This window comes from Lampetra fluviatilis, chromosome 10 (assembly GCF_964198595.1).
Source record: "Lampetra fluviatilis chromosome 10, kcLamFluv1.1, whole genome shotgun sequence".
In the NCBI taxonomy this organism is placed as follows: Eukaryota; Metazoa; Chordata; class Hyperoartia; order Petromyzontiformes; family Petromyzontidae; genus Lampetra; species Lampetra fluviatilis.
Genome location: NC_136284.1, coordinates 2,403,401 through 2,425,923, shown reverse-complemented (window position 1 = coordinate 2,425,923; position 22,523 = coordinate 2,403,401). Strand labels below are relative to the sequence as shown.

At 52.4% G+C, this 22,523-nt stretch overlaps 1 protein-coding gene across 1 annotated transcript in view; it reads right to left on the bottom strand.

The window, feature by feature from the left end:
- LOC144934412 (polypeptide N-acetylgalactosaminyltransferase 13) overlaps positions 1 to 21,254 on the bottom strand; it is a 65,247-nt gene extending 43,993 nt beyond the window's left edge. Inside the window, exons 1-2 of the mRNA XM_078860143.1 lie at positions 21,061 to 21,254; positions 6,290 to 6,454 (exon numbers count right to left, since the gene is read on the bottom strand). Coding sequence (XP_078716269.1) covers positions 6,290 to 6,431 — 142 coding nt within the window. The 5' untranslated portion in view covers positions 6,432 to 6,454; positions 21,061 to 21,254. The remainder of the gene's footprint in view (positions 1 to 6,289; positions 6,455 to 21,060) is intronic.
- Between the last annotated feature and the right edge of the window lie 1,269 nt (positions 21,255 to 22,523).

Here is a 22,523-nt window from a genome sequence, read left to right as displayed (position 1 = left end):
CTTTGTTTTTCTATTTATCGATTGTTCGCTACAGCGGTGATATATGTAAGGAATTAAGAGCGCCATGCGGGGGTCAACGCTCCGCCATGTGTCCTGTGCGCACGTGCGACGTGACACGTGCCGTCTCCCGAGATGCGTCGCCAACTCTCGTCGCGCACGCTCCGTCAGTGGTGCCGGGAAGTGTGAAATGGGATGATATTAAAAGAGAGTGGTCTCGCACTCACACTTGTTAAAGTAACACCTTGCATCAACACGCTTATTTTATTGCAACACGGGGACGGAGTCATCTTATTACGCGAGTGTAACGCACGTTCATTCCACTACAGGGGCGTCAAGGAGAGTTCACATTGGAGCGCTCACGATGGTTACGTGCGTTTTCTTAGTGGCCGCGAGAAGTCAGGTGCGTTAATTCACGCGGAAATTAGCGGAAATCGTGGCCAATAAACGTAACTTGTGAAATACACGCAAAACTTGTATGTATGTATGTTGAACCTCTTTCGTACCGTGCGTAGCCAACCGTACTAATTGAAGCCAGTGCAGCTAGCAGCTTTAGATATAGGAGTACGTACACAAAGACAAAGACTGTTAGGACAAGTGCTGTTAGCCAGAGCCTATGAAGGCCGGTATGGCAGACGAGGTGGGTTGCTAGCACCACGCCCGGCCGCCTTCGTCTCCACAGTGTCGATGTATACACGCCACACCAGTTACTCCTTTGAGGCTGAGTTGACCTAGGCGAGGCACAGCACCGGATCAAACATTCGTCACTTGTGTCGGGCATGAGCGGAAATCGAACTTGGGTCGCCGGGTTTCGTAGTGGAGCGCACTTTCCACTCTGCCACCGCTTCTGCAATGTGTGTGTGTACATGAATAGACAAAAAGAGAAAGATCGCCCGTATAGCCTGAACAGACTGTTGGAGCAAGTGCTGTTAGTAAGCAGCTATGAAGGACGACACGCCACACAAAGCAATGGGTGGCCAGCACCACGCTCCGGCTGCCTCTGTCTCTCAAGTGGCAATGTTTACACGCCGCACAAGGTACTTATAATATGAGGCCGAGTCGACCTAGCGGAGGTCCGTGACTGCTTCAAATATTCGTCACCGATGGTGGTCGTTAGTGGGAATGGAACCTGGCGGCGGGGAGGGGGTTTGGGGGTGGGGGCGAGCGACAACATTTGAGAACACGACTCTCATACTAAACACGTGCACCACAGGTGCACACTTGACTTTCTTTTCAAAGCCACTGACCGCTAAACACGGGCGTATTTTTCTCCATCTCACATTAATATACTCGAGAATGGAGATTTCCTCAGGAGCGATCGTAACGTTGGGCGACCTTTTGCTTCAGCGTGTCATACAGACAAAACAAACAAGACAAGACCCTTCTGCACGTGCGCGCGCTTTCGCCCTCCGGAAGACACACACTTGCACTCGATAAACCACTCCGTAATTGGCAGGCATTTGTGTCCATGGAAAATGCGGGGGATTAGCCGGAGAGTGTTTATTGCCAGGGCCCTCTCGTCGTGGCAAGGGCCGCGGAGCGTGCACATACAGGCGCGCGTGTGCACGCATGTGTGTGCACGCATGTGTGCACGCATGTGTGTGCACGCATGTGTGTGCACGCATGTGTGTGCACGAGTGTGTGCGCGTACTCGCGCACATGTGTGCGCGCGCGCGTTGTAAACACTCGCCCCCTGGCGATATCGTAAGAGCTACGGAGACGACGTGTTTCATCTCCTCCCGCGCCGCGTTTGCGCCGAGTCAACCAAGCGACAAGCGTGCATGCTGGGCCAGCAGCGGTCATGCTTTACGTCAGGAGTTGTGTTACTTAAATTGTATTATTACTCGAGCAGGTTAATGAAATCCAAATTAACGTAATGTAATGCGGCCATACAATAGCACGCACATCTACGCCCCCCCCCCCCACTTTCATAGGAAACGTTCCATCGATTTACAGGTCTCTGCGCAGGCCCAGAAACATATAGAAAGCGTTCATCATATTTTGCTTGGACATCCGTTCCCAAAGACAACCACCGGGCGGGCATCCCAGAAGGGCTGTCGCATTTTTGCCGATTCGTTCTGTCTCTCCCGCGCGAGTGAGCGCGAGCTCTGCCGAGTGAGAGGAGGGCGGCGCCTTCCGTGCCGTACTTCACGGCAATTTATGCTTTCGAACGCGACGGCTAAAAAGGAACATCACCGCATCAGCACTGAAAACGCCGAATAGTGTCATTAAATCATTCCGCGAGGCGCGTAATCTTTGGAAGCTCTGGAGAAATGAAACGCTCGGGCTACATCCATTATTCAATTAGCATCCAAATTAGCCTGGGACAAAAAACGCCCATCACCTGCCCCTGGTTCAATGGGAAATCTAATGAGAAAGTGACGTCCGAAATGGCCCCTTCCTAAATAATGCCACTAGAGTGTAAAGCTTACATTCCCAGTTCTACAGATTACATCCATTCGGAATGACTGCACCATTTATATACTCGGCGTGCCTCCTTCTCTGCTGTGCCAGCGTGTATTAAGGGCGGGAAAAAAACATACAACGAAAATGAAGAAATAATGGTTTATAGAGGATTTTTGTTTGCCTCTCTCCCTGCATCATAACCGAAGCTCTGGAGCCCTGTGCAGAGCGTCGTAACTCCACCATTCTCTCAACTTAGCACTGAGCGGGGGAGAAGCCACTCGATCCTTCGGCACACCATGAAGCCAAGACATTTAATTAGCGGTAAACAGGAGTCTGCCGTGAATGGTGCGTGCCACCGTCATGTTATTCCTGCGAATATAAGAGTAATCCATGGGGCTCTATGAAAGATCGATCTTATTGAAGAATTGATATTAAGGTCACTGCCCTTACCGGGGATACACTGTGGTATATTACAACAATAATAATGATTTACAGGCCTTCATCAATCCACTATTGAATGAAGACCTCCCCCAATGCCCTGTCAATCACGGGGGGGGGGGGGGATGTTTGATCGTACTCCACCTTACCGGTGGTGAAAATATTACTGTAATGGAGGTTTTAATTTAAAATAAAAATAAATGTACGTATATGAACACTGCCAGAGCGGGCAGGTGCACATTTTCAATTCCGTTTAACACGACGACCCCATCCAGCAGTGGATTGGCAGAGGGCTGCTGTACAGGCGTACGTAGTGCGGTGCAAAAGTGCTAGACAGCGAGCGGGCGCTATTATATCCGCGTGTTTTTATCCCGGCTCTGCGAGGGCAAGATTGTTGTTTACGGATCGAGTGATTGCCGAATGCCGCGTGCCGTCCGTGATGGCCATTACCTTGAGTGCTCGACCACTGCTGGGTATGAACGCTGCTTCCTCCACGCTAATCATGAATTAGTGCCCCAAGGCCACTTAGCTGCATGTGCATGCGGGGTTCCAATCATTTGACTTTGCTTTTAATTTCAAACTTAGCTGGCTTCTCTGCTTAAGTAATTAGAAAAAAAAAACATCGTCGCCCCACCTCCAGCCTAAACGCTGGAAGTGAAGTTTTAAACATCCAAACGCAACAACTCGCACGGGCGAAACGCGACACAGATTGTGCCATAACCACCGTGACCTCCATCTCGCCAAAGGTCATTGAATTTGTACCCAGCGACGTTACTTTAAAGTATGGCAGGACACCTGAGATATACCAGCAGGGGCTTCAGATAGGCTGAGGCAACACAGGGGATTGCGGAGGTGGCAATTTCAATTTACACTCCCATCCACCTTTGCACCGCGCAAACCAGACCTTTTAGGCACCATCACACCTGTCTCCGTCTGGCGTGGTGCGTCGCACGCACGCGCACGCGTAATCGCCAACAGCAAGCAACGCGGCTTGGGGGAAAACTAAATGTACCCAAGCCTTTCGGCGAGCAGAACGCGGGGGCTCTGTAGGCTGCCGGGAGCCCGCTCGAAGCCTCCGCAGGCCCCCGCGACCGCCCTACCGGCAGCAAACTCGCAAATCATGCGTGGGGCGCAGCCCAAGATACGCGCCGATGCCGAGCCTGGTGTAATTTATGGCGGCGTTGGCGAGCGACCTTCGGAGAGATTTCGTTTTGGCAATTTTAACGAAATTGCTTGAAAAACATTAAAACTCGTGCGGAATCAAGACCAGGTCACAGCGTGGGAGCCGCCGTGCCAGACGCCGTGCCAGACGTATCAGGCACACCCTCAGAAGGAAATATTGGATGGAACACTGCCAACCTCAACTCCTCTTGTGTCCTGCTACATGTCAATATAGCAGATGTGTTAATGACCTATTTATATGGATTCCTGAATATTATTCTCTTAAATACAGATGTATTTTCTGGGTCGATCACTTTTGCTTCCAGAAGCACAACATTCGCAAACAAATTGGCCAAACGTCCCAACCGTGAGACGAAGCGAGGCTTCTCTTGGATAAAGGGCACTGCGCCATCTCCTCCCTCGGCAGAGAAACTTCACTTCTCATGGGGCTTGATCCTGGTTATCAAGATAATAAAGACAGGCGGTCTCCGCTTTACGGCGTTCATATAACGCCACCGTGGATCGATTTACGACGCAGAAACTTGATTTGTGACGCATCTTACCAACACGACTCCAAACACATCTGAACGGAGTCGGTCTGGTTTCCGATGCAATTTGGCGTGGAGCTTTCGTTATTCCCAAGCGTTTCTGTGTGGATCTTTACCTTTTACACCCTGTTAGATATGGCCGATAAGAGGAAAAACACATCGGCAAATTATGTTTTTACTGTTAGTATCTATTGGAATATTGGTTCCGATTTATGACGGGGTCTCTAGGAACGCATTGTGCCTGAAAGGTGATCTAACATCATGGGACGTCCTTTGCCAGTACCAAAATATGATAATAGGTTTTCCCCTTTTTGCTGGCAACAAAACAGGTGTTAAGATGCTAAAACACCAAACTGAAACCTTTTACAAGGAATCATGTCTGCATTAACCACAATTCTTGTGGTCAGAATGCAAACAAAAAACACTCTCATAATACATGCATTGTCTTTGAAACTGATTGGTCCACATCAATCCCCACGCCTTTTGGAATCCTCTGGTCTAACACCGTTTGAGACTAGGCTCCAAAGAAAGCTGTCTCTGGTGTGGACTATTTTGCATTCTGACGACAAGTATTGTGGTTAATGCAGACATGATTCCTTGTTAAAGGTTTCAGTTTGGTGTTTTAACATTTTAACACAGCTGTTTTGTTGCCAGAAAAAAGGGGAAAGCCTATTCACAGATGATCTAACATATCCCATATATACAGTTTACTTGTATACACACACACACTAGCGATCGGCAGAGGGCTTCGCCTGTTATTTATCAGGTTTGGCGTCACACACCACAGGAAGCCAACGGCTTGGTTCAATCGCATTCTTTAGTATCTAGCATGAGGGCAATGTAGAACTTCAGGACGCATCTGCTCTGCGATTAACGTGTGAGCTGCAATTTTTCGGGGCCCAATTTTCAAAAGGTGTTGCTGTATTGTTTAACCTCGACATACATCAATGAATGCAGAGATTGTGGCTAATGATGATGATGGTGGTGGTGGTGAAACTAAGACTCAACAATATCTGTGCAAATTTTTTTTCCCCCTTCATAATGATAACAGTTAAAAACAGAATAAAAAATTGGCATTAGCATCTCATTAAACAGCAGCATCCCAAGATGCTGCAGAGAACAGGCATAGAAATGTTTAAACGGGACGTTCAGTCAAAACAAACACCACGACACAAGCCAGACAAACGTGCGGGTTGGGCAGATCGCATAGATTTCTAAGGGCCCTTTTCTCAAGTCACGATTGTTTATAAACTCGATATGTAACAGATGACAAGGACGTAGAGTGATCGAGTGCGCAGGCGGTATAACTGCACTGGGGCCCACAGGCCAGAGGGATCCAGGTGCTGGGCTATGCAGAGATGAGTACATTGGACAGGGGGCCCAAATTAATTCCTTTCACAGGGGCCCATGCCACCCACGCCACACCGCTGGATGACAGGCGGGAAAGTGAATTACATGTTTAAATGGGGTGGAGCGGTTTGATTCCTGGCTATGGCTAACATCAGTGGCGGGTGTCATCAGAACTGATCCTGGGGCCACCGACCTTCACCAACAACCGGCACTGACCAGGGCGTGACGTTCGGTCAACCACCTCCCGTGGCGTGACACGGCATGGGAAGGCCTGCATACAAAAGTACCGAACATCACGCGGAGAAACAGTTACGGTCATCGCTCGCGTCGGTGCCGCAGCCTCCGCTCCCCCTCTGGCACACCTCAACCCTGCCGGTGCCATCACTCACCGCTCAGGACGGGCAGGAGGCCCCGGTGGCGCTTGTCCTCGCACTTGTTGCACTCGCTGAAGTAGAGCAGCAGGAACCCGTCGAGCAGCACCCACACGAGCGATGTGGCCAGCACCACCTTGCAGTAGGCAAAGCGCCGCATGGCTTGCCCAGCGTCAGTCGCTCCTACAGCAGCAGCAGCAGCACAACCACCACCAGCACGGCCACCGGCAGAGAATCAGCACCGCCGCAGACCAAAAGCAGACGAGACACTACGCAAACCACGACACTGCCGCACGACTCTTTTCAAACGGCCTTGCCAGCCAACCGGCTGTGACTCACATTAGACGGCCGCATGGCGGTCTATAAATAGTCGGTGGGGGGGGTACAGTGGAGTGTGTGTGGACCTCCGCAGACAAAGCACTTTCTTGGCATTGTTGGAGTGCAGCCTAATTATGTCGCCCGTTGCTGCTGCCGCTGCCCGATGGAAACGCAGCAAAATGTGGCAGATATATTTTTTTTATCTTGAAACGCATTCTCGCGTGTGCGGTGGCGGTGCAGCTGCACAACGGGAAATGTAATCGCCAGCTCTGTCGTTAACACCGCTCGTGTGACCACAAGAGTTGGAGGCGGGGGAAGGGGTGGAGGTTTAAACATAATGGAGTGCTACGGTGGCAAGATGTTAACTCCCTCGCCTGGTATGCGGGAGGTCGTGAGTTCAATCCCGACCCCGATGCCTGTATATTTGAAGTTTGCATATTCTGCCCATGGTGACGTGGATTTTTCTCTCCAGTTTTTCCCTCCACATTTATAAATATGCGTTCATAGTATTTGGCTGCTATAAATTTCCACACAAGTCACTTCGTTGAACTATCATTTGTGGCCAGGTCACTTCTGAAAGAGCTATATAGCTCAGTGGGCCCTAGCTGGTAAAATAATAATTGTTTAATAGTTTGATAGAAAATTATAACTGTGCTGTATATCTGCACAATGCATTATCGCCTGTCGCGGTGAAATTGTAGATAATAAAATAATAATAAACACTTAAAATAAGAATAAATAAGATATGTAAAAGAAAAATAACTTGAGCTCATCAGCCCCATGGGTCTTGCGGAGACGGCACTGAATTCTATGGGCGGCAGGACGGTGCAGTGGCAACACCCGTGACTCACATCAAGAAGTGCCTGGGTTCGATTCCTGACAGGGAAGCTTGTGTGGTGTGTGTATGTTCTCTCCCCCTCTTCTGCGTGGGTTTCCTCTGAGTTCTACAGTTCCCTCCCGTAGCTGAAGGACAACACAATGTCATTAGTGTTGGCCAAACATCCCAATGCTGAAAATTCACCTGCAAAATGACTCAATTGCGATTACGGGGAACATCAACCCCCTTACTGTGAATAAAATTGGCAGGACCCTCATTAAAATAAAGTCTTGAGACTCAGCGAGGCTTTCCTGGGTAAACGAGCGAGTGTTCGTAAGTTGTGAAAACCATCCTGGCCGTGTTTTGTCATGTGCGAGACGCACGCATGTATGGTACAGAACACGCAGGGACGTGGAAACCAAATCGTCCAGGGCCGTCACTTCGGCCACGTGTGCACTGGATCGGCGACTTGAAAAAAAAATGCCCACGCAGGGTACACCACATCCAGTATCCCTGTCTCACTTTTCTCTTTGGGGCCACTAAGCCACGTGTCCGCCCCAGTCTACCGGCAGGGCAGAAGGGGGTTCTAAGCTTCTCAAGTCTGGCCCTGTGGTCGTCGGTCGTTGAGGAAGTGGGCGATTGCTCAACTCGCCCCCCTCCCCCCCCTCTCTCTTTTAAGGGGACGAGGCATTACGCTGCGCGTGTGACTAAGCAGCCCCGACAGAAAGCACTCGTCAACGCTAGTTTCGGGTGCGCGCGCTTATACAAATGGATCGAGCATGAAATATTAAAAAAAGGTTCACGTGGTTAGGAGCGTGAAAGGCGGAACACGCCAACCATTTTGCACGCAATACAACGCAGCAGGAACCGCAGCTGTGAGAGCATTCGTAAACGCTGCGCAAGTCATTTTGCCAAAACATTCCACATGCCGCGTTATTCCCATTGAACGTGCCCGCTCTCTCGAAATGCCGATGCCACCGTCTCATTTGCTCCGGTGTGGAACCGCCGTCTTTGCCGGGCAGAATAACGTTGTTCGTACCGTTCCTCTAGCGGTGTAACCTGGCCAACCCACCCCTCACCACCGCCCGCCACCAAAATGTTAATAAATGCTCGCATTGATAGATTATATCTTTTCAGGCTTGGATATATATATTTCACAATACCGCGATAAACTGCTGGCGAGATTTAAATGGTTACTTGTTTCCTAATAAAGCGTTTTTTTCTCAATCTTGATATATAGGGACTTGATTTGTTGTTCTAAAATAAATGAAATACTTAACCCATGTATACAATTACTATTTCCTATAAATATATATCCATACATATGTGTGTCTATACAACCATAATACACAGTTCGCCAGATAGACTTAAAAAAAAAATTGTGCTGCACCATTTGGCTCATTATTTCCATAACAGACAAAGAGAACACGCACAAACATCCCCGTATAGCCAGCGATACCAGACTGCTGGGGACACACACACACCCACGTGTGCGTGCATAGGCATGGTACAGCGCCGACTTGACTCCTACATGTTCATAAATGCAATTTTGAAAACACCAGAACATCTCCCTCTTATCAACCATGTGTCAGTATACAGCGTTTTCCCAGCCCAGGTCAGTGCTCAGTGATAACACATTCCCACCACACTACGCCTGCCAGCATTTCTGAAGAACCCCGAGCTGGCTGCTCACAGCCATCCTAAATGCTGACCCGTCACTCTGCGGGGAACACATTATCATCCCAATCATCAAGGACATGAAGTGTGAACAGAACGTGGCAGGGATCTTTCTGCATGAAGCTAAAAATATAATGACGCGTGCACATCTTGAAGGGATGACCATATCCTTGCAGAGCATGGCGGCGCGTGCGTGCGCACGTATATTTACCCTTGGATGACCTCTCTCTCAACATTCAACTTCATGCAATTATCAACATTGCTACGCGATCGTTTTAATTAAGACTGCTCTACGGATAAAGCCCTGGAGGCGTCCTCTCCGCACGCAGCAAGCGACACGGTCACAACCGCGAGCCGCCCCTGCCGTGTCGTCCGCTAATCCTCGCCGACGGTGTCCCGCGAGCTGCCACTGCAAGTGGAGTCATCTTCATTCTTTTTTTTGTAAGCGTCGAAAGCCGCGACCTTTAGCATGGCAGGCAAACTCCGACACGTGCGTCCTGGTGGTGAGCAGGACATCTGCGTCCTGGTGGCGAGCAGTCCGTGCCCAGACCACGGGCGCACGCTTCCCTCTCCCCGGGTCCCAGTCAATTAGAGTCGTTAGCAGTGCTTTTACTGAACAATTGGCAGGGGACGTCTTCTTATTGTTGTCTTCCTGGGGATGTGCGGCGACGGTGGTGCTGATTGAGGGGGCACAGAGTGCAATGCTCGTTACATTAATCAATCAATGGCCGGAGGGTGGGAGGGGGGTCCGGCGGCTCGTGTGCCCCCCCGACCTAGCGAGCGCATGCAGAGGCGAGGCTCGGACTGACCGGGAGGCAGAATAGCACTGACATAGGCAAGAGGCGTGGGAAATGCTGAAATGAGGAGCACGCTGCGGCCGCAGCCGGTCGGGAGCACGCGTTACGGAACTCCTGGCTGACAACGCAAACCCCACGGTGTACAATTTGAGCGGTTTGTCCGTTACGATGACCTCGAGCACTGAACTCGGCATGTGTGACCCACCATGGTCGTCGTCACTCTCTTTCCACGATCCTCGACGGAACTCGCCTAACTCTGCCTCTACGTTCGACACGACTGCCCTCCGCGCGCTCTCCACTGCAGTGACCGACAAGGCCTTCTCTGGCAGGTGTCCCAGTCAACCACTGCTCAATGGGAGGTCCACTCCTTCTGTGTTTGCCAGATAACATTATGGTCATCTTTTCATTCAACAGTCACTGCTATCAATTATTAACATGCATGTCTTCCCTTACAGCTTTTACAATTTCTCAAGTGCCGCCATCTACTTTCCACTTGCCACAAAACAAAACTTCAAGGAGGTAATTATTTTTAAAACCGTGACCATAACCGCAGCCCTAACCGTGACCGTTATTGGGCAAGAAGCTGCAAGCGAAAGCAGCGGTTTATACAGACTTTGCACAATCGCACTTTCTAGGGAAAAAGCACACATTATAGCGAGGCGGCGGTAATCGATCAGCAAGTGCCGGGCAAGGAAACACAACTCTGTGTATCGTGGGGCGTAGCAAGTCGAAGTGCCGCAGTTTGTCATCGCTTTGACAGGCACGCACGCACGCACTGCTGCATGAGCTACAAAGCGACACAGCTGGGAGACTCAACCACAAAGTTACGGAGCAAAGGAGAGCGAAGGCAGGACTGGCGTGAAGCCCCGATGAACCCTGCCACCACAGGGAGCCCCGGTGATGGAATCCAGAGACATCAGATTTCACGGATCACGAGTGGCGTCGCTGCGATTACTGTTTTTCAGAAATCCCCTGCACTGGGCCAGCGCTAAAGCCCAGAGCTGCCGCCCCCTCCCTCCTGCAGCCACTTCCCCCCCCCCACCACCGCCCCCCAAAAATCACCGAGGTCTACCCCCCCACTCCGCTGCCCATGGTCTCCGTTTCCTGCCACGTGACCTGTAACCCCAACACAACATCCACCCTCCCCGTTCAATTAAAAAACACACAGCAATGGGCACGTGAACTTGAACCCTTGGAAGGGGCCCCTGTATATTTCATTAGCGAGGGGTCTCGAAATCGTTTCCATCCGACGCTGCTTTGCTAAGCAAAGGCGGCGGGTCCCTGGCAACGCGAGCTTGGCGCAGCGAGCCCCCCCCCCCCCCCCCGTGGATCGCCGCTGCCAAAGGTGCCATCAAACCGAACGGCGCCAGCTCTGACGCTCGGCTCGGCTTGGGGGAAGAGCCACCCCGTTTCATTCCGAGTGTCGGAATCGCGAAATGAGACAGCGCTTTGTGCTGTCGACGAGGGATGGCGCCGTCGAGGCTGTCAGGCTTCCAGTGCCCGTGGATCTCGCGCGGAAATGAGCTCTGGTCGCTCAGCACTGAGCTGGATTTCAACGCAGATTTAGAGAGGAATCTAGAAAGTCCAGGCACACTCCGCTCATACGCTCACATATTGCAGTTTTGCCCAGAGAGCCAGACAACCATCCCACAAACGCTGATTTGGATAGATTTGTTCAAAAGCAAATATAACGTGTGTATGTATTAGGGCTCCGAACGTAATACTCTCCAACTTGGCGCATGGCTGAAACATGCGCCGCGCTTATGAGGACTATAAAAAACGAGGGTAGATATTGCCGCGCACCCTCGTAATATAAAGTAATGTCCGAATCGCGAACAATAACCAAAACAACTTACAGCATCGCAGGACCATGAATATTAGAGCACCCCAATATACTATACGTGTGAAACTACTCAATCGTAAACTGTCTCTGATAGAACGGCCGGTGAGCACTTTGGCCACAAGTGTTGCCGACCCGCCCATACAGGACATCTGTGAAAAAGAGCTTCATAGGTTATCGGATTCCTCCAGTCTAAATAAATATTCTGAGTATTTACACGTCTTCTGCATTAGCAATGGACTTGTATCACTGCAACCGCATTCCGCGCACATCCTGGGCAGCCAATATCGATCCTAATCCACATGGTCGCATTTACGTCGATCAAGATCTGAGGTCGATCTCGCAAAGAATCGATCAAACTCCAGAGCCGATCTATCTCAAGAGTAGATCTAGCTCCGGAGTCGATCCGATCCAAATTGGAATGGAGTCGTCATCGACCCGAGCGCCACACTCTCACGATGCACGCGCACGGCAAAGCATCCAAACCCTATCCGATTAAAACAAAGAAGTTAACCGTTTGCAATGGGCTTAAGACACTTTCCCATTGTACGCAACAACAAAAATGTGACATTCAAGAAAGACATTCATTAAGAAAAGAAATGTTTTAAACTGAAGTGCAGTAATTAAGAACCACCGCCAATTGTTGTTGCGGGTGAGAACAATCACTCGGCAAGCAACGCCGCGGATCTGCGGCAAAAAACCACCCTGCATCTGCGATGCACATCAAAGGCTCGGTGCAAATGACGGCTGAGGTTTATCAGAGCCCCACACATCAGCAGGCAATCTGCAGTTCAATAAATAATTGGGAGGGTTTATTGAACTCCCGCAAATTTACTTTCAGGGAGGCGCGCGCCCGAACACCGATGGCAACTCCTCGACGTCCCCGTGCCCCCCCCGTCTCCTCCTCCGCCGTCTCTCCCGACGCCGTCCTCGCAGCGTGATTTTTCGACGGCACGCTATCGGTAGCTGCCGCGTCAGAAAAAATCACTGCTACCGCCGCCGCCACTAATAGCGGGCGATGATCATAAAAAAAATGCGCACGTCAGGAATCACGCGGCGCTTCGCACAAGAAGGGGGGGTTGGGGAGGGGCGGGAATGGAGGCGCCGGCGCGGGGAGCTGGGCCGGCGCCCGACGCGGGAACGCCGGTGACATTCGTCAGCCTCCCGGCCGTGCGTACGCGTGCCGATGCATCATCTTCGCGAGCCGCTCCATACGCGCAGCGTTTATACGGGAGCTCGCGCACGCATTCCTCCGACTTATCGGACGTCGCTGTCCCTTTTGATTCCATCCCCTCCCTTCCCCACAGTTTGCGCGCCGCACAGGTGCCGTCAACTTCACACAGGTGCCGTCAACTCTGCACCTCACAGGTGCCGTCAACTCTGCACCTCACAGGTGCCGTCAACACTGCACATCACAGGTGCCGTCAACTTCACACAGGTGCCGTCAACTCTGCACCTCACAGGTGCCGTCAACTTCACACAGGTGCCGTCAACTCTGCACCTCACAGGTGCCGTCAACTTCACACAGGTGTCGTCAACACTGCACCTCACAGGTGCCGTCAACTCTGCACCTCACAGGTGCCGTCAACTTCACACAGGTGCCGTCAACACTGTACCTCACAGGTGCCGTCAATTTCACACAGGTGTCGTCAACACTGCACCTCACAGGTGCCGTCAACTCTGCACCTCACAGGTGCCGTCAACTTCACACAGGTGCCGTCAACACTGCACCTCACAGGTGCCGTCAACTCTGCACCACACAGGTGCCGTCAACTTCACACAGGTGTCGTCAACACTGCACCTCACAGGTGCCGTCAACTTCACACAGGTGCCGTCAACACTGCACCACACAGGTGTCGTCAACTTCACACAGGTGTCGTCAACACTGCACCACACAGGTGTCGTCAACTTCACACAGGTGTCGTCAACACTGCACCACACAGGTGTCGTCAACTTCACACAGGTGCCGTCAACACTGCACCTCACAGGTGCCGTCAACTTCACACAGGTGCCGCCAACACTGCACCTCACAGGTGCCGTCAACTTCACACAGGTATCGTCAACACTGCACCTCACAGGTGCCGTCAACTTCACACAGGTGCCGTCAACACTGCACCACACAGGTGTCGTCAACTTCACACAGGTGTCGTCAACACTGCACCACACAGGTGTCGTCAACTTCACACAGGTGCCGTCAACACTGCACCTCACAGGTGCCGTCAACTTCACACAGGTGCCGTCAACACTGCACCACACAGGTGTCGTCAACTTCACACAGGTGCCGTCAACACTGCACCACACAGGTGTCGTCAACTTCACACAGGTGCCGTCAACTCTGCACCTCACAGGTGCCGTCAACTTCACACAGGTGTCGTCAACACTGCACCTCACAGGTGCCGTCAACTCTGCACCTCACAGGTGCCGTCAACTTCACACAGGTGCCGTCAACACTGTACCTCACAGGTGCCGTCAATTTCACACAGGTGTCGTCAACACTGCACCTCACAGGTGCCGTCAACTCTGCACCTCACAGGTGCCGTCAACTTCACACAGGTGCCGTCAACACTGCACCTCACAGGTGCCGTCAACTCTGCACCACACAGGTGCCGTCAACTTCACACAGGTGTCGTCAACACTGCACCTCACAGGTGCCGTCAACTTCACACAGGTGCCGTCAACACTGCACCACACAGGTGTCGTCAACTTCACACAGGTGTCGTCAACACTGCACCACACAGGTGTCGTCAACTTCACACAGGTGTCGTCAACACTGCACCACACAGGTGTCGTCAACTTCACACAGGTGCCGTCAACACTGCACCTCACAGGTGCCGTCAACTTCACACAGGTGCCGCCAACACTGCACCTCACAGGTGCCGTCAACTTCACACAGGTATCGTCAACACTGCACCTCACAGGTGCCGTCAACTTCACACAGGTGCCGTCAACACTGCACCACACAGGTGTCGTCAACTTCACACAGGTGTCGTCAACACTGCACCACACAGGTGTCGTCAACTTCACACAGGTGCCGTCAACACTGCACCTCACAGGTGCCGTCAACTTCACACAGGTGCCGTCAACACTGCACCACACAGGTGTCGTCAACTTCACACAGGTGCCGTCAACACTGCACCACACAGGTGTCGTCAACTTCACACAGGTGCCGTCAACTCTGCGCCGGGACGGGTGTCGTCAACTTCACACAGGTGCCGTCAACACTGCACCACACAGGTGTCGTCAACTTCACACAGGTGCCGTCAACTCTGCGCCGGGACGGGTGACACGGACGGCGCAGCCACGTGGACGCATCAAGTCGTGCCCCCGGATATTCGAAGGTGACGCCGGTCAGGAGGCTGGCATCACTTGCGAGGAGCGACGGGCCACCAGCCCTTTAAGGAACTTAAAAACGCGGTTGGGCCACGCAAAACGACGCATTGCGAATTCCCCTTCATTCGTAAACAAGAGCGGCGCCAACTGAACGTCACTTGGCTTGTTTGAAGCCAGGTGCCCAGTCCACTTATTGTTTTATACCAAACATCTGAGGGGAAATCCACGCCTTCTCTTCAAGTGGCTATCATGGTGGACCTACGTGAAAAGGGGCAGTTTAATTGGACGGCGGGGGGGGGGGTTGGTGAAATATTCCACCAAGTACTTTAAGTGGAACTTTTCAAAATGTATTTTAGGCGATCGACCACTGGATTCTTTTAATCTGACCCCAGAGCTAGCCGTGCAAAACTTAGATGTGGTCTCTTCGGGCTCATGCCTGCTAAATGAGACACTCGTTTTGGTCTGTGTGCCTGCGTGCCACTTCTTTGTGACTCAACCATGAAATGACATTCGGTCACATAGCCACAGTAAGGAGTGAAGGATTTTACTCGGATAATAATTCTTCGATTATTGCTACGATTCTCAACAACGTTGCCGTCATCAAAGCACGTGCGCCAACTTAAAAAAATGAAAGTGCCGGCATCGACTGCGCTTTAATGATTCAGTCCCTCCAGGCCACACGGGCACACTTAGAAGAGCGTCCAACAACGAGCATTAATTAAACCAAACAAGCACAAGTAGCAACACACTCGCACAGTCACACACTCGCTCGCACAGACGCACAACAGCAATAACAACAGCCATGTCATTCCCCACCAAGTCAAGGTGATGTCACTGCAGCGCTTGTGACAAGCTAGGTACACTTTAAGGCCACGAGAAGTGTTGAAAGCTCGCTGGCCAGAGGTCAGGGATGAGACCCAGGTGTTATGGGTTGACCGACTGCGATGACTTGCAGTCACACACGCACTCGTACAAAAATCACCCGCACAATCACACTCTCACAACGACAAACATACAAGCTCACTCTCACACCACACACACTCACAATCAAACGCTCACACAAGCACATTTACTCTCAAACTACCCAACCACACGGAAAGATCCCCCAAATAGCCTTAAGACTTTTGGGGCAAGTGCTGTTAGCGAGCACCTATGAAGGCCTGCAAGGCACACGAGGGGGTTGGTGGCCAGCAAGATATCCGGCCGCCTTTGTCTCTCTCGTGGCGATGATGTTTACACATCGCACCAGGTACTCATTTAAGGCTGAGTCTACCGAAGTGAAGCTCAAGATAATCGTCACTGGTATTAGCCGTGCGCGGGGATTGAACACTGCTCTCCAGATTCATAGCACAGTGCGCTAACCGCTGCACTACCGTTTAAACACACACTCTTTGTCATCCACACACACAAAGTCACTCACACACAAAGTCACTCACACACAGCCCCTCCCGCACACTCACACAATCAGACTCTCTCATACACAAACACACTGTATCTTACACACACACACAAGCTCATACACACAAAGACAAAGATCCCCAGTATAGCCTTAACAGACTGTTGGGGCAAGTGCTGTTAGCGAGCACCTATGAAGGCCGTCACGGCACACAAGGGGGTGGGTGTCCAAGCACCACGCCCAACCGCCTTTGTCTCCCTAGTGGCGATGTTTACACATCGCACCAGGTACTCATTTGAGGCTGAGTCGACCTAGGGGAGGCCCAGGACCGGTTCACTGGTGCTGGCCGTGAACAGGAATTGTAGCGCAGTGCGCCAACCACTGCACCACCGCTCACCACATACACTCTCTCTCACACGCACACACGCAGCAAGAAGAGCCTGGGTTCGATTTGCGACACAGCACTCCTCTCTGTGTGGAGTTTGAATGCTCTTCCATGTTTCTGCAAAGGGTTTCCTCCAGCTTCTTTGGTTCTGCAAATAGCTTCAAAACATGAGAATAGGTTTTCCCCTTTTTCTGGCAACAAAACAGCTGTGTTAAGATGTTAAAACACCAAAATGAAACCTTTAACAAGGAATCATGTCTGCATTAACCACAAAACTTGTGGTCAGAATGCAAACAAAAAACACACTGATAATATATGCATTGTCTTTGAAACTGATTGGTCCACACCAGAGACAGCTTTCTTCGGAGCCTCGTCTCAAACGGTGTAAGACCAGAGGACGCCAGAAAAAAAGGGGAAAAACTATTCTCATATTTTGGTACTGGCAACGGAGGTCCCATGATGTAGATTCAAAACAAACAATGTAAACTGATATCGGCTGAGCATCCCAATGCTGAAAAACGACCTGCAGATTACTCAACTGGGATTAAACGTCAGCAACACCGCCCCCTACCACGTAAGAAACTTGGCAGGGCCATCCTAAAAACGAGTCCTCAGACTCAGTGAGCATCTCCTGGATAGCAAAGGGTGAGGTTGCGCGGCCACTACTGTGCCTAGCCACCTTCATCTCCCCAGTGATGATGTTTACACACTAGTACGTGGTGCCTATTTAAGGCTGAGTCAACCTATGGGAGGCCCAGACCAAGTTTAGATAACCACTCGCAGCTGATGTGACCTGTGGCCAGGGAATTCAAACCAGATCGTGAGGACTGCAGCAGAGTGCGCTAACGATTGCACCACCACTCCCTATTGCGTAAACAAACACAGGACACAATCACACCTCACAAAGACAAATATCCACCCCATAGCCTCAACAGTCTCTTTGGGCAAGTGCTGTTGGTAAGCATCTATGAAGGCCAATACACCCGGCTGCCTTTGTGTCCCCAGTGCTGATGTTTACACAGCGCACACGGTACTCAGTTAGGGCTGAGTAGACCTGTGGGATGCCCAGGACCGGTTCAGATATTCGTCACCGACGTTGGCTGCGGTGGAGAACCGATTTCGCTTCGCCGGGTTATCGTAGCGCGGTGCATGAACCACTACACCACCGCTCACTCTTGTGTACACACATCACACAGTAACACGACTCTCTCTCACACACACACGTGTAAACACGGTCATAATGACGCAAACACGTAAACAATAGACAGAGGTGCCCGTCAGCGAGGAGTCATTAACTCACATCGGCGCTCAGCTCCCCCCCCCCCCACAGATTGTCAGCGTCCCCATAACTCGGGGGATCATGTCAGCGCTCATTATCATTACCGTCGTTAATATTAACTAAAGCACCGCGCTGTCACGCCGCCGCGTCCCCAGTCAGGCTCGCAGAGGCGGCGGTGGCGAGCTTCAGCGTTTCTATTAAAATCGTGATCGGCACGAAGCTTCATCAACCACGGACATCAATGGGCCCTTCGCCTGGTTCCACACACTCTCACCTGGTTCCGTAAATTCTCACCTGGTTCCATAAACTGTCAGGTGGTTCCATAAACTCTCACTTGCTTCCATACACTCTCACTTGCTTCCATAAACTGTCAGCTGGTTCCATAAATTCTCACTTGGTTCCATAAACGTTAAGCTTGTTCCATAAACTCGAACTAGGTTCCAAACTCTCGCCTCGTTGTATGTAACCCTCACCTGCTTCTACAAACGGTCACGTGGTTCAATTAAACTCTGCTACGGTATTGCTCCACAGACTCGTGTCTGGCGCAAATGGACACCCGTCGAGTTTCACACAATGTTCACCGTCTGCGCCACTGATACATTTTACGTGTGTGTGGCACACACGGAAATTAATGAACAGATTGAGTGCTCACGACTGCCGGAAATCAACCGCATGACCAGCACGCATTGAGCCAGGCAAGGCGCCACTCAATCCCACCTAATGCCACGGACACGAGCTGTCAGCTGTGCCCCGTCTCAGTGCTGTTATGATGACACGGCACAGCCAGGCAACAGCAGCACAGACAACAAGCAAGGCTACAGCCAGGCAACAGCAGCACAGACACAACAAGCAAGGCTACAGCCGGGATAGATCACGGCTCGAGCACCAGCCGGGAACGCAGGCAGCATAGCTTCACACGGGACACAGCACAGCTCTCGACAGATGCACTGCAGTATGTCATAGTCCGCACATATTGTGGACACAACCGCAAAACACAACATAGCCAGACAAGAACCCCGAGCCAGCACAGCCTGGACATAGCCTGCAGCGTACACACAGACACAGCACACTGACACACGCAGAGACACGGCGTGGACGTGGCACACAGACACACCGCTACACGCAGACACACCGCTACACACAGAGACACAGCTACACACAGAGACACAGCTACACACAGACACACCGCTACACACAGACACACCGCTACACACAGAAACACCGCTACACACAGAGACACAGCTACACACAGACACACCGCTACTCACAGAGACACAGCTACACACAGACACACCGCTACTCACAGACACACCGCTACACACAGAGACACCGCTACACACAGACACACCGCTACTCACAGACACAGCTACACACAGAGACACCGCTACTCAGAGACACCGCTACACACCGACACACCGCTACACACAGACACACCGCTACACACAGACACACCGCTACTCACAGAGACACACCGGTACACACAGAGACACGGCTACACACAGACACACCGCTACTCACAGACACACCGCTACTCACAGACACACCGCTACATACAGACACACCGCTACATACAGACACACCGCTACATACAGACACACCGCTACTCACAGACACACCGCTACACACCGACACACCGCTACACACAGACACACCGCTACACACAGACACACCGCTACTCACAGACACACCGCTACACACAGACACACCGCTACTCACAGACACACCGCTACACACCGACACACCGCTACACACAGACACACCGCTACACACAGACACACCGCTACACACAGACACACCGCTACACACAGACACACCGCTACTCACAGACACACCGCTACACACAGACACACCGCTACTCACAGACACACCGCTACACACCGACACACCGCTACTCACAGACACACCGCTACACACAGACACACCGCTACACACCGACACACCGCTACACACAGACACACCGCTACACACAGACACACCGCTACACACAGAGACACCGCTACACACAGAGACACAGCTACACACAGACACACCGCTACACACAGACACACCGCCGCACACAGACACACCGCCACACACAGACACACCGCTACACAGACACACCGCTACACACAGACACACCGCTACACACAGACACACTGCTACACACAGACACCCCGCTACACACAGACACACCGCTACTCACAGACACACCGCTACACACAGACACACCGCTACTCGCAGACACACCGCTACACGCAGACACACCACTACACACAGAGACACCGCCGCACACAGAGACACCGCCACTCACAGACACACGGCTACTCACAGAGACACATACCTACAGACACACCGCTACACACAGACACACCGCTACACACAGACACACCGCTACACAGACACACCGCTACACACAGACACACCGCTACTCACAGACACACCGCTACTCACAGACACACCGCTACACACAGACACACCGCTACACACAGACACACAGACAAACCGCTACACACAGAGACACACGGCTACACGCAGTCACACCGCTACACACAGACACACCGCTACACACAGACACACCGCTACACACAGAGACACACGGCTACACGCAGTCACACCGCTACACACAGAGACACACCGCTACACACAGACACACCGCTACACACAGACACACCGCTACTCAGACACACCGCTACACACAGACACACCGCTACACACAGACACACCGCTACACACAGACACACACAGACACACTGCTACTCACAGACACACTGCTACACACAGAGACACACAGAGACACGGCGTGCGCTACCCGTGCCGCCTTACGAAGAGGCGCAGGAGGAAAGGGAACGCTCACGGCAGCAGTAGCAGGAGGAGGAGGCGATATCATTGTGGTGATGGTGGTGGGGTGGTGGGTACCGTGCCACAGTGTGGGTAGTGGCAGGGGGGGTAGTGGCAGGGGGGGGGCTGTCACCTGAGCCAGTCCAGCGGCGCCGTGTCGGAGCCCCGCTGCGTGGTCGCCTCGTGCCCAGGAGGCGCCCTCACGGAGCCAGCGGCGGCGGCAGCGGAGCGGGTGGCGCCGTCACGGAGGCAGGCAGCCCCCCTCCACACCACCACCACCACCTCCACACCACCACCACAACGCCACCACCACCACCTCCACACCACCACCACAACCTCCACACCACCACCACAACGCCACCACCTCCACACCACCACTACCACAACGCCACCACCACCACCTCCACGCCACCACCTCCACCACACTCCCAGTTTGTAAAAGTCACAGAAGCCCCGGGAATCACGGCCACTGATCCGACAGCGAAAAACCACCAAGCTCCGCCCCGGGGTGATGGTGATGAGGGATTAAATGATGAGGGATTAGATGATGAGGGATGATGGAGGGAGGGGTGTGGGGGTGTAACGGGACCGGCGAGGAAGAGGATGACGAGGGCGGCTGAGGAGGATGAGGAGCCACGGAGCCTGCGGAGCCGCCTCGTGGCTGGAGGCGCAGGAGAGCGGAGCCGCCGCGGAGCCCGAGACGAGGCTCCCACTTCTCCCCAAGTTGGTGCGGGGGGGCGGACGGGGGACGACGCTCCCCCTTATAGCGATCCTCACTCACCCCGACGCCAGCTCACGGGGCGAATGGCGACTGCGAGGTGAGCGAAGAGCGGCAGCGACAGCAGCGGTGGCGGTGAGGAGAGAGCGAGGAGGAGGGGAGGGAGCGAGGAGGAGGAGGAGGGAGCGAGGAGATGGAGCGGGAGGAGGAGGAGGCGCGGGAACCGGCCGCGCCTCGCCGCTACGCGCGCACTGCGCATGCGCGCGGCCAGCAGGGAACGTCACCGGATCGCTCGTTAAAGGGACCCGGGGTAAGTTGACACGTGTGGAAAATATGGTGATGGTGGTGATGGTGAGGATGATGGTGGTGAGAATGGTGGTGGTGAGGATGGTGGTTGATGATGGCGATGATGATGGTGGTGATGGTGAGGATGGTGGTGGTGAGGATGGTGGTTGATGATGGCGATGATGATGGTGGTGGTGGTAGTGATGATGATGGTGGTAACGGTGGTGGTGATGATGGTGATGATGTTGGTGGTGAAATTGGTGATGATAATGATGGTGGTGATGATGATAATAATGATGGTGGTGATGATGGTGGTGATATGAAACGTGGACTCCTCTCGTGGAACATCTGCGCCGGTTAGAAACATTCAGGCTGGCCTGCCTACGATCCATCCTGGGTTTAACCAGCACGCTGGATTGTGTGAGGAGCTCACAAATCCTTGAAAGACCTGGACACATTCCCATCAGTGAGCTCCCCCGGCAGGCAAGGCTGCGTTGGCTGGGTCATGAGGATACAGAATACACGTATACATTTACAAATAGTGTATTTAAGAGCCATGAGTCCATTCAAAGTTGCCCAAATCACACAAGAGG